We start from the raw sequence: 12,797 nt of genomic DNA on the forward strand, positions 1-12,797 counted from the left end.
CTTCAGACCAGACCCGGTATGGTAGTACAGTGCACGATAGTGAGAATACCAGAGGCATCAGGAATACTTATACAGTACATTGCTCTTATTGTGTGGAGAAGTAATCCCTGAATAGTTGGCACGGTAACAGTATAGAGAGAATACCAGAAGCTGGCTGAGTGACACAACTGTGAGCATTGGAATGAGAACAAGTCTACATATGGAAAAGTGTATTCGGATGGCAATCCAGAACAGAACACCCCATATACTTGACTATTGTGTAGAAAGTACATGCCTTGTTTCACAGTATTTACAGTTGAGGGAACACACTTTCCATGGACTGCTTCATGTCGAGCTTAACATACACTCGTAATCAAATGTTTACTAGGGTCTTGGTGTCTTTTACCTAGCTTTTCCCTCTCACAATCTCCATAACCCCCCCCAGGTCAAATCTATTTATACGATTTGGGCTGCAGATTATGGTCTAAGTGTACTTTTGCCCTCAGGAAATTGCATCCGGGATAGAGCTTTGCAAGATGGCCTCCTCTTTGTTGAGTGGGACACTCAAGCAGTTTCCAGAAATGCTGCATCTGCAATTCTCAGTAGGTCTTATGTAGTTTATTTCTGTTCTGCAGTAAGTCCTCCTATACATGATTGATCTCTGCTATCCAGTAAAGAGCCCTGCTATCACCAGGGACCGCTGTGCTGCTAACCTGGTGTGACCCAGTGAGCTTCATTTACTGTGTGTTTATGATGTTGGCCCAGTTGCCTGCTGTACTGTAATGGGAGTGGCAAAGTTAGGATCATTACATACTTGGTACAGCTAGGAGACCCAGGTGCTTGCATGACCTGTGGCTAAATAAGTTCTGCTCTACATATTTTGTTGACAGGCATCACTCAATCTTTTGGAATGCATTAGCAAATTCAGCTTTAAGCGTTATTGTTATTATGGCAACATTGGTGAGAGGATCAACAGTTTGTTTTAGTCGGATACTCAGTTCACTGTTTTAAGGGTCAGTCTTCTGATTTCCTTCTTCCTAATATAAAGTGTCTCAAACTAAACAAATACATTGAGTGTAGCTGAAGGAATTACAACTTTGCAGTCTGGGTTAGTTTTTTTCTATTGGAGAGACGGGGCCTCAGAGAACAGGAAGTGGACTTGAGTCTAGAACAGATTTTGGAATAACATTTGATGTGAACATTTATTTTCACCTAATTCATGTCTATTTTCTTTGAATTCTCCATGCTGGTTAGAAAAATGCTTTTGCTCAATTAGGATGAAATTGTGCATATCTGTTCCATTCAAAACTCGTTTTGATATTCGCCATGGGGATTAGTATTTCATGTGATACTATCCGGTTTGACAACAAGCATTCTTTTTTGCGATGTCACGTATGTCTCAGAGAGAGTATTGATAGGGGGTTCACCTGTTGGGTTTCTGACCGGCGCATCCGGTGAGGTTCACAGCCCATACATAAAGTAGTCCCCCTGTACACCATACTGTAACCGGACTCATCAGGGATAGGGGTGTTCAGAGGAAAACCCGCTCAGGAACATTACAATAATAGCCTTTAAAAAAAATACTGTCAGGGTAATTCATGGCAAAGATAGTCTATTTAGCATGTAATGTGCCCAAAAGGGAGTAGTTTCTCTATCATTGTGCTATCCTGCTGCCAGGCTATGAACAGAGACCATTGTGTAGTGATTTAGGGAGCAGAGTGCATGCTTTTCACAGGTTTGACTGGCCTGTTGTATAGGAGATGGTACATGTTTAACCTGCCTATGGGCTGACACCATACTGTCTGTACCCTGGGGTTTAGGTTGGGAGACTATCATGGTGCTAGTTTCATAGGCAGATGAAACAATCCAATTTGTTGAAAATCCCAATTTTGAAGTATTGCAGGTGTGTAGCTTGATACAGTACAAACTACCAAAAGAGGCCCACCTATCCTGCATTAGATCAAACCGAACAATATTGATACAGTTTTGTGAAAAGTTAGTTGATTTTGGAACGTTACTCAGATTTTCGGGAACACTACTCAGAGGACAACTGTTCCCGCCCCTCTCGTTCTGCCGAGGAAGACCTGTTAGAGATAAGGGCTGAATGTTTACTCTTGGAAGAGGGTGGTTATGTTTGTCCCACGTCTTTCTTTACCCTGATGGTCATTTAGCCACACAAGCCCCTCCAGATAATGTTAAGTGTTTCCTGTTTTTACAGGGCTTGGCCCTGACTCAAGAGAGACCCCAGACCAGCCGGTAGCCAGGGGGCCATTTTACACAATATTTATTTCAGCTCTGGGTTTATGAAGGGATGTCGCTAGTCATGGTTTAGTTTTATACGTGTCCAAATCCAAGTGAAAATCTGTTCAATTGTTTACTCTTGAACTTTTGCATTAGTTTGAGTACATCGCAACTTCCTCCAACCCCTCACTCAAACTGATCATCTGTCTCCATGTTTGACAAAAGAGCATATTCCAGCCCAAGCTGATCCATGTCTTCACTAATGTGATCCATGCACTTCTACTGATGGACAGTAGCCTAATTTGTAGCTAGTGTTTCCATGCTTTGGGAGGAGGCTGACTCAGCCCAGATACAGTATACCGAGTTAGTTCTTGCTCTAGATTTTGTTTTGAGTGAACATCTGCAGCAGTGAGGAGTCTCGTGCCTCGCATGACATATGTGCAAGGGCTGATACATACACATTTTAGTGTGGTGAGTGAGTGTACTATATAAGTAAGTGTGTATTACTATTATCTAGCATTTGCAAGATAATAGTAGGGGGGGGGGGTTACTGTTGTGTGTTTTATGGCAGTTTTATCAGAGGCACAGCATCCAGCCACGCCCATATTACAGTGGTTTTGAATTTGATCCATTCCATGGAATGTCACTCCCTTTGAAATTTGAGCATTGCATTCCGCTCCACTTAGTCCACTACTGTAGATCTGTCAAATGCAATGGTAAGGCATTCACAGTCCACTGCAGCAATATCCCGCCTCCTGTGTGTCCGTTTCATCTATCGCACTACACCGTACAGTCACGCGATATTGTTCAGTGTGCTGTTTGGTTAGTTCTTCTAGAGCACGGCAGTATTTTCATGTTTTGTTATCTTCTCCGTTCTACTGCAGTTGAAGTAATGCTGGTGCAACCACAGTTCCACAGACATCCTCTGGGTTCAAATGAAAGAGAACTGGGAACTGTGGATGTGGTTTGGAAATGCAGAGAAACTTCTCCTTGAAACTGTGAAATGTTTTTGCAGGCTCCAATCAACAACTTTATTATAGATTATTTACTAAATATGAATAAGGCTAGTCGACATGTGAAATCCAGCTGGAGTGTAGGCCTAATGGGCAGGAAGGTGATGTGGACTTTGACCCCAGTCTGTCAGAAGTGCAGAGTGAGTGGTTTTTAATGGTGTTGGAGAACAGAGCAGACCAGAGCAGGACTGCCACCATTTAAAAGTAGCTGCACTGTGTCTCTGTATTAATCTGTAATCCCTGTTTACCCTCCTGCACATTCTGACAGTAGCCGCTATGGTCTCTCTATCTGGCTGGCTGGCTCACTCCCTTACTGTACTATACACTGACTGACTGTTATTGACTATCTTTGTCTGGCTCACTTCCTTGCTGCACTACCAAGGAGTCTGTCACTGACTGTCTGTAACTTCAAATCACATTTTTTTGGTTGCGTACACATATTTCGCAGATGTTATCGCAGGTGCAGCGAAATGCTTATATTTCTTGCTCCAACAGTGCAGTAATACCTGACAATACAAAACAATACACAAATCCAAAAAATAAAAACTAAGAAATTAAGAAATATCAGAACGAGCAATGTCAGAGTCCAGAATATATATTTACCGTGCCTTCAGAAAGTATTCACACCACTTGACTTTTTCATTTACATTTACATTTAAGTCATTTAGCAGACGCTCTTTTTTCCACATTTTGTTGTGTTACAGCCTGAATTTAAAATGTATTAAATTGAGATGTTATGTCACTGGCCTACATACAATACCCCATAATGTCAAGGTGGAATTATGTTTTTAGAAATGTTTAGGAATTCATTTAAAATTAAGATAGTATTCACACCCCTTGACCTTTTCCACATTTTTTGTTGTTACAAAGTGGGATTCAAATTTATTTAATTGTATCTTTTTTTTTAAAGATCTACACAAAATATTCTAATGGAAGAAAATTCTAACTTTGTAAAAAAAAATGGATGAAAAATAAAATGCATACAGTGCCGTGGGAAAGTATTCAGACCCCTTGACTTTTTCCACATTTTGTTACGTTACAGTCTTATTCTAAAATGGATTTAAAAAAAAATACTCAGCAATCTACACACAATACTCCATAATGACAAAGCTAAACCAGGTATCTTTTCTTTTTTTTGCAAATGAAACCTGGCACCATCCCTACGGTGAAGCATGGTGGTGGGAGCATCATGCTGTGGACATGTTTTTCAGCGGCAGGGGCTAGTCAGGATTTTTATTTTTATTTATTTCACCTTTATTTAACCAGGTAGGCTAGTTGAGAACAAGTTCTCATTTGCAACTGCGACCTGGCCAAGATAAAGCATAGCAGTGTGAACAGACAACACAGAGTTACACATGGAGTAAACAATTAACAAGTCAATAACACAGTAGAAAAAAGGGCAGTCTATATACAATGTGTGCAAAAGGCATGAGGAGGTAGGCGAATAATTACAATTTTGCAGATTAACACTGGAGTGATAAATGATCAGATGGTCATGTACAGGTAGAGATATTGGTGTGCAAAAGAGCAGAAAAGTAAATAAATAAAAACAGTATAAAAAGAGTATAGGAATGAGGTAGGTGAAAATGGGTGGGCTATTTACCAATAGACTATGTACAGCTGCAGCGATCGGTTAGCTGCTCAGATAGCTGATGTTTGAAGTTGGTGAGGGAGATAAAAGTCTCCAACTTCAGCGATTTTTGCAGTTCGTTCCAGTCACAGGCAGCAGAGTACTGGAACGAAAGGCGGCCAAATGAGGTGTTGGCTTTAGGGATGATCAGTGAGATACACCTGCTGGAGCGCGTGCTACGGATGGGTGTTGCCATCGTGACCAGTGAACTGAGATAAGGCGGAGCTTTACCTAGCATGGACTTGTAGATGACCTGGAGCCAGTGGGTCTGGCGACGAATATGTAGCGAGGGCCAGCCGACTAGAGCATACAAGTCGCAGTGGTGGGTGGTATAAGGTGCTTTAGTGACAAAACGGATGGCACTGTGATAGACTGCATCCAGTTTGCTGAGTAGAGTGTTGGAAGCCATTTTGTAGATGACATCGCCGAAGTCGAGGATCGGTAGGATAGTCAGTTTTACTAGGGTAAGCTTGGCGGCGTGAGTGAAGGAGGCTTTGTTGCGGAATAGAAAGCCGACTCTTGGATAGAGGATAGAGGCAAAGATGAATGGAGCAAAGTACAGAGAGATCCTTGATGAAGAGCGCTCAGGACTTCAGACTGGGGTGAAGGTTCACCTTCCAACAGGACAACGACCTTTAGCACACAGCGAAATACAACGCAGGAGTGACTTCGGGACAAGTCTCTGAATGTCCTTGAGTGGCCCGGCCAGAGCCCGGACATGAACCCGATCAAACATCTCTGGAGAGACCTGAAAATAGATGTGCAGCAACGCTCCCCATCCAACCTGACAGAGATTGAGAGGATCTGCAGAGACTAATGGGAGAAACTCCCCAAATACAGGTGTGCAATGCTTGCACCAACTTTTTTTTATAAGCCTAATTATAGAATTACATATAGAATCCCTATTAATTCACGAGGATCTCTGTGGGCCTTTGTCGAAAAGATTTATAATTTTACTTTTTATTGTCTCATGTACACAACAAAACACCATAAAGTGTCATGACATTTGGCGATTGTCATTAGGCCAGAATTAATGCGTCCACTGTTGTCTGCACACGGCTCAGTAGTGTCGGCCACTCATCCCTGCCGTGGCAAAATGTCAGTGTTCTCGTGGAACCACATCACATTTTAGAGCGTAGGCTGTACCACTCATTTTCAGTGGTGTAAAGTACTTAAGTAAAGTAGTACTTTAAAGTATTTTTTACTTAAGTCGTTTTTTTGGGTGTCTGTACTTTACTTTACTATTTATTTTTTTGACAACACTTACTTTTACTTCACTACATCCCTAAAGAAAATATTGTACTTTTTACTCCATACATTTTCCCTGACAACCCACAAACTACTCCTTACATTTTGAATGCTTAGCCGAACACGCACTTATCAAGTGAACACATGGTCATCCCTACTGCCTATGTTCTGGCAGACTCAGTAAACAGAAATTCATCTTTTGTAAATAATATCTGAGTGTTGGAGTGTGCCCCTGGCTATCTGTACATAAAAAAATAGAATACAAAGAACATGGTGCTATCCGCTTTGCTTAATATAAGGAATTTGAAATGATTCATACTTTTACTTTTGATACTTAAGTATATTTAAAACCAAATACTTTTAGACTTTTACTCGAGTACTATTTTACTGGGTGACTTTCACTTTTACTTGAGTAACTTTCTATTAAGGTATCTATACTTTTACTCAAGTATGACAATTGAGTACTTTTCCCACCACTGCCCATTTTCGAATCCATTCGCACATTTTTCTGACATGCGGTTATGATAAAAAGTTGTGTAATAGCCTACAGTTTTCTTGACATTTTGTTTTAGTTATTGTGATTGGCCCAGGTTTTACCAGTACGGCGTACCCCCACTATTTATTTTGCCGGGACGCCGTACTGGACTGTACCGCCTTACTTTCACCCCTGACTGTATCAGAGATTCAATGACCAGGAGATTGCATGTGATGAGCTGCTGCATTTTGCAGCTGGACTTTTTCCTTATCCTCAGCTAGCTGCATGTAGAGATAGCCTAGCCGACTGGAATAACACTGGCTATTCCCAAATATCTTGCAGAGCCGTGTCTCATTACGCTGCATACCAAAAATAGTGACAGAGACTTTAGCAGCCAGCAGCCACACCGGGCCCTCTACAGTATATATCAGGGCTGACTTCGCTGCTCTACTTTCCCCTGGACCCTGCTGTGTCGAAACTGCAGGTCACCAAGTCCTCCACCAGCACGGCTCAGTTAGCGCTACAACAGAAAGGGATGAATCAATTTATAAACAAAGCACTCTGAGCAGTAAGCACCACTGTTCAATCACATCCCATGGACAAATTCATGCAGTATACAGTCATTGGCAAGAATCGTGCAAGCGACCAGGCGGGCCAAATAACGGCACAGTACAACAGTAGTGTGCAGAACGGCGTCTCGGAACGCACAACTCGGCGGTCCTTGTCACGAATGGGCTATTGCAGTAGACGACCACACCGGGTTCCACTCTTATCAGCTAAAAACAAGAAGAAGCGGCTCCAGTGGCCACACGATCACCAACACTGGGCAATTGAGGATTGGAAAATCATTGCCTGGTTCGACAAATCTCAGTTCCTGTTGCATCATGCTGATGGCAGAATGAGGATTTGGTGTAAGCAACATAAGTCCATGGACCCATCCTGCCTGGTGTTACCTGTACAGGCTGGTCTAATAGTGTGGAGAATGTTTTCCTGGCACACATTAGGTCCCTTGATACCAATTGAGCAACGTTTCCATGGCCCAAAAAATTCAGGCTGTTATGGAAGAAAAGGGGCTCCGGCCTGGTACTACCGTAGATGGGTGTATCTAACAAACTGGCCACTGAGTGTATACAGTATGTCACGTTTCAGTTCATTATCTATAGATCACAGCAACAGCCTTCAGATGAGATGACTGTAGTCTGCCTGCACAGTACCTGAGATTGATATTAATAAGAGGAATAATCTACCATACAACACCAACGTCAGATCATCCTGACAGTATAACCCCTTCACTATTTAGGAGCTAGAGTTCTACAGGGAAGAAACATGTGTTCACTAATTGCTACCACTAGGCTTGTGTTATCTAATACTGTAAGATATGCTTTCAGTTTGAGTTTCTCAAAGAAAACCAGTTGGCTGAATCCAAATGCCCTCTATTACCATGTATGGAAAGTTGGAAACCAATCACGTGGAGGTTTTCAGATTTGTTTGACCTATTTGTCCACTTACCCACGTGAAAAAAATACTACAGTACTTACTACATAATTCTATACTAAACTGTAGTAGACTATAGAATACTATACTACACACTGCAGTATCCCTCGATCATGTGTAGTACTTACTATAGAATGTTGTAGAATACTATAGTAAAGTCCGCAAAAACACTACAGTATTTATTTAAAAAAATATATATAGTCTTTTTTTTTATGTGGAAAGTTGTGTGTGATGCTGAGTTTATAGATGATGAATGTGTCATACCCTGCTGTGTGTACCAGATCAGAACAGTGCATCTTGCCGGTGTTGGGTAGGGTAAGGTTTGGTATTCCCGGACTGTCTTTGAGCTGGTTTCTGTTACAACATTCCCAAAATAGTCATAGAGTAGAGGAGTGTCTGACCCCTCTGCTCTTTCTGCAGCTCATCTATGCATACCTGAGGTCGCAGGTCTCTTCAACAGGTCCCCTTCCTCTGCTCACGTGTCGGTGTCAGGTAGAACCCATATAGCTTCAACGTAAACCTGGCTTTGAAATAGCTTTGGGAAAGGACACCATGGAATAAGCACCATCTCCTACCGTCCACATACTGATGTCTGATAGACATCTTGACTTTTGATGACACTTCTATTGTAGGATGGCCCTCAAATAAAACGGAATGAATACTACCTACCAGGCCAGACAGCTTTACGTGCTGCTCTGAAGGAAACTGAGTACATGAGTCAGTCACAAAGCATTGGTCCGCCTCTTGACTGGGGGAGAGTTCTCAGTGTTATTTTCCTCCCTGTTACAGAGGCGGACTGTCAGACTGATGGATAGTCCTCCTCTTGCTTGAAGAGTCAACTTTCAGAGTTCCCACTCTACTCAGTCACCTCTCTCTCTCTCTCTGCGCGTACGTGCACACAAGTGCAGAGAGAATGGATACACGTTCTCCCTTCATAACTCTCTCGTTCCAGACGGAGCCTCCCATCATCCTAACAGTTAAGCCAGTGCCTTAACCCTCCAAAAAGATGGACGTGAGTGGGTGGATGGCTGCTATCATTGAGCATGCCAGGCAGGTTAGGGCAGAGTCAGTGTGGCCTGGCCAGCCAGTGACCTCTCATCATGAGGTCAGACTGGAGCCCTGTACGTCTTGACATTCAGTCAGGATTACAAATGAGGGCCATTCGTTGTTAAAATGGACTGTGGCAGAGTTAGAAAAACAATCCTCCCTGTTTTGGGACATTAGTCATTTTCGGGACATTTCAACCATTCCTGTGGCCTCATTTATCACATGCGCACAAAAATACACCAAACCTTTCGTGCGCTGGTTTTCCCGCAAAGGTTCGTATTTATCAATGCTGAACTTGAAGGGAAAGTTTGCGTATTTCCACGCACTTCTTAAACCATGCTTACGCACGACTCCTAGTGGTTTATCAATTGTAATAATGGTAGGCTAATAAAACATTAGAGTAGGCCGAATGATAAAACGGGTGCATTTTCTATTGGTAAGAAGATCGCATAGCAATGTCGCCTAATATAGGATATTTATTGTACTTTTATTATATAGGCCTAAATCATAATCATATTGCTGGGCGTATATCCTTTTCTCACATGACTGGTTTATACACAACAATTAGTAGGCTACCATTTATCAATCGCTCATTCAATAGTCAACCATGCTCGAAAGTTGGCCTCTGACAGTATGGGTAGGGTACAGTATTGCTGTGCGATAGGAGCTCGAGTCTGCGCAACACAATATCCTGTATAATCTCAAAACCTATACCAAGGCAGGACATATAAACACATTCAATTATTGATGAATCATTTTTTGGGGGTCGGGGGGGCTTTTTATTTAGTACATTTAGATAAACAAAATATTGAACAACAATTCGTATTTTGCATAACGTGTGCACTGTAGCATTTACTTTTAAAGTGTTCAATAGACAGTTCGTTCTGCAAAATTCACGGCCAGTGTAAACAATGTCACTCGCTAATTTCTCGAAAAAAGATCACATTTGACAAAGCGCTTTAGAAACTGTCATGACCCAGTTCCAACATCTTCAAATCATACAGCCAATGAGGGGATTTATGTTACCATAAAACGCTAATGGAGGGCGTTTTCCAGGCGGGGTTGTAAACGCGAGCGCAGAAATATAAAATGGCTCTGATTTATCAATGAAAACATGCGTCTATGTTGAAAGCGACAGTTTGGTAAATCTCAATTATTTGTTGCGCACGCAAATCTAGAATCTCCATGTACGCCAGAATTGTGTGCACGGTTGATAAATGAGGCCCCTGGGCTCTGGTAAAAATGAATGCCCTTGTAAATCTCTGCAGACAAGCATTTATTTGAGCAATTGATTTCATGATGTAGGAGCAGAGGGAAGCTGGCTCCCCGAGGCATTGTGTTTTCACAGTAATATGATCCAGTGGACTCAGGCAAGAAAACATGGGATAAGCATAAGGTTTCGAACTGAATGAGTGTCATGCAGTATAGCCACGGTCATCAGGCCACGGTGGCCAAAAATGTGTTAAAAGTGAAACAATCTTCTGTTAATGGCTTTGAAACAACCTCCTGGTGCAGCTTGTCTAATGCCTTTAGGATACCCTAATGCCTTTAAGCTATAATGGAACTGTGTTCATCAAGTTATGTAATGGGGAGTTCCCTATTTAAGGATTAAGTCTAAATGGGATTATCACCTAGACTAGAGGTCACCAGAGAGACACGGCTGGCCGCGTTCACATGCTGAATTGTGTTAGCTAGGTTCACTGTGGAGTAAAACCAACCAAAAGCTATGACTTCTCTTATCTTTTATGCTAATTGTCTACAATGGGTAAGGAACTGTGGTTTTTGCCACACAGGATTTGAACAGTAGTGGGAGGGTGGCAGGTACATTCAACTCTGTGAATGAGAAGCATTAACCTCTGTCATATTGTTTCCTTCTCTCCCTCCTCAGGCCCATGAATGGAGCAAAAACGACGAGCGCCTCCTGGCAGCTGTGGAACATGGGGAGGTGGAGAAGGTGGCCTCTCTCCTCACCAAGAAAGGAGCCAGCGCGGTCAAACTGGACAATGAGGGAAAGTCAGCGTGAGTATGGAGGGTTGAGGGATGGTGTTGAGCCACACACAGATAAGAAACAGGGAATTGGGACAGCTTGGAGATTTAGGAGGTGGGTTTTTCAAACTGAATTAAAGGCCATTTGAAATATGAGTATAGTCATGTTTAGTGTTTAAATCAATTACATATTTGCTCATCTTCCCCAGTCCATCTACAACTCCAACACTGAAACTGTTTCAGTGCAGAATAGAAGTTGCAGTATGTGGATATTCCCCCACAGTTCTATGATGACACATCCTACAATAGTTGATAATAATGGAATTGGCCCCGGGCAACTGTTTGACTCAATAAGCCATAGCCCCTGTCACTAGTGGAGATGCTATTGAACTGAACTGCCCTAGATACCCCGTTGAAGGAGGGAATAAGTCATCTGGAGCCAGAGAAGGTTTAGGTATTATCATGGTTAGAGAAAGTTAAAGAAAGTCATGCAAATGGCTGGTTCTAAATGAACTGCACCCTGACAATGAGTTGCTAAGTATAGCACCATAGAGATGTAATTGTATCTGTACGAGCATCGCTGTCATCGTATATCTCCTTTCTTCCTCCTTTTGTCTATCTGTTTAGCTTTGCCCTTCCTCCTATTCCATAATGAATATGTGCTAACGTTTAAATGGCATCTTTTGTTACTCATGATGGGGGAAATGATTAAATTGGTGAGCTAATGATTCATAAAATGCACCCCACACACTGTTTTGGCAAAGCCATTCCTGTGCCCTTCTCTCTTTTCATGTGTACAAACCTGTGAGAATCTATGGCCTTTCATTGATCGCCTATTGAACATGATATAATTCCAATTGTATAGAGTAGGGCATGGTCTCCTTTGTGTTTAACAATCTCCCAAATACCACAAAGCGTGATTGTGTCCTGATATTGTCCTGATTTCTATAGGCTCTGAATGGACTTGACAGCCATGCTCCCACTTCCTAGCTGGACCAGATAATGCAGAGGGACAGTGTTAATGTTTGACCTCTTTCTGACAGTTGTAGACAGAGCACCACCACCAGAGACCAGTGAAAGATGACACCACTGACCTAAATATATTTAGTCATTTACTTTGAGGGAGATATGCACATACCAGCCAGCCACACAATTAGGGCTGGGAATTGCCAGGGACCTCACGATACGATATTATCACGATAATTAGTTGCCGATACGATATGTATTGCGATTCTCGCGATTCTATGTGTTATGAATCGGAAACTGTGATTTTATTGCGATTTGATGTCCCCAAAATATTGCTCACTATATATCTGCTGCAGAGTGACAAGAGAAAGAATGAGAATGAGTTTTGATCAGTCCGGGAATGAAAGGGCTGAAAACATGTTGGCTCACTATTTAAAAAGAAGATGGAGGACAAGCTATGGGATGAAAACTACCAGAGTTTTGGCACAGGTACAGCTGAATACAGAAACTATATATATATATAAGGTCAGATATGTAAACAATGGTGTCTTTGTATTGAGTGACATTAAAAACACCTACGTAGCCTGATAGTTACATATTGCAATATTCTTTTTGAACGATATTATATAGACATTTGACTCCAAGTATAGACATTTGACTCCAAGTATCGATTTGTAATATATAAATATATATATATATATATATATATATATATATA

At 41.9% G+C, this 12,797-nt stretch overlaps 1 protein-coding gene across 1 annotated transcript in view; it reads left to right on the top strand.

Annotated features, from left to right (window-relative positions):
* The first annotated feature begins 491 nt into the window (after positions 1-491).
* The window catches only part of rai14 (retinoic acid induced 14), a 36,219-nt gene continuing 23,913 nt past the window's right edge, over positions 492-12,797 (top strand). Inside the window, 2 exon segments of the mRNA XM_065017557.1 lie at positions 492-581; positions 11,016-11,146. Of these exon segments, the coding sequence (XP_064873629.1) occupies positions 516-581; positions 11,016-11,146 (197 nt within the window). The 5' untranslated portion in view covers positions 492-515.

The sequence above is a fragment of the Oncorhynchus nerka genome, linkage group LG4, assembly GCF_034236695.1.
Source record: "Oncorhynchus nerka isolate Pitt River linkage group LG4, Oner_Uvic_2.0, whole genome shotgun sequence".
Taxonomy (NCBI): domain Eukaryota; kingdom Metazoa; phylum Chordata; class Actinopteri; order Salmoniformes; family Salmonidae; genus Oncorhynchus; species Oncorhynchus nerka.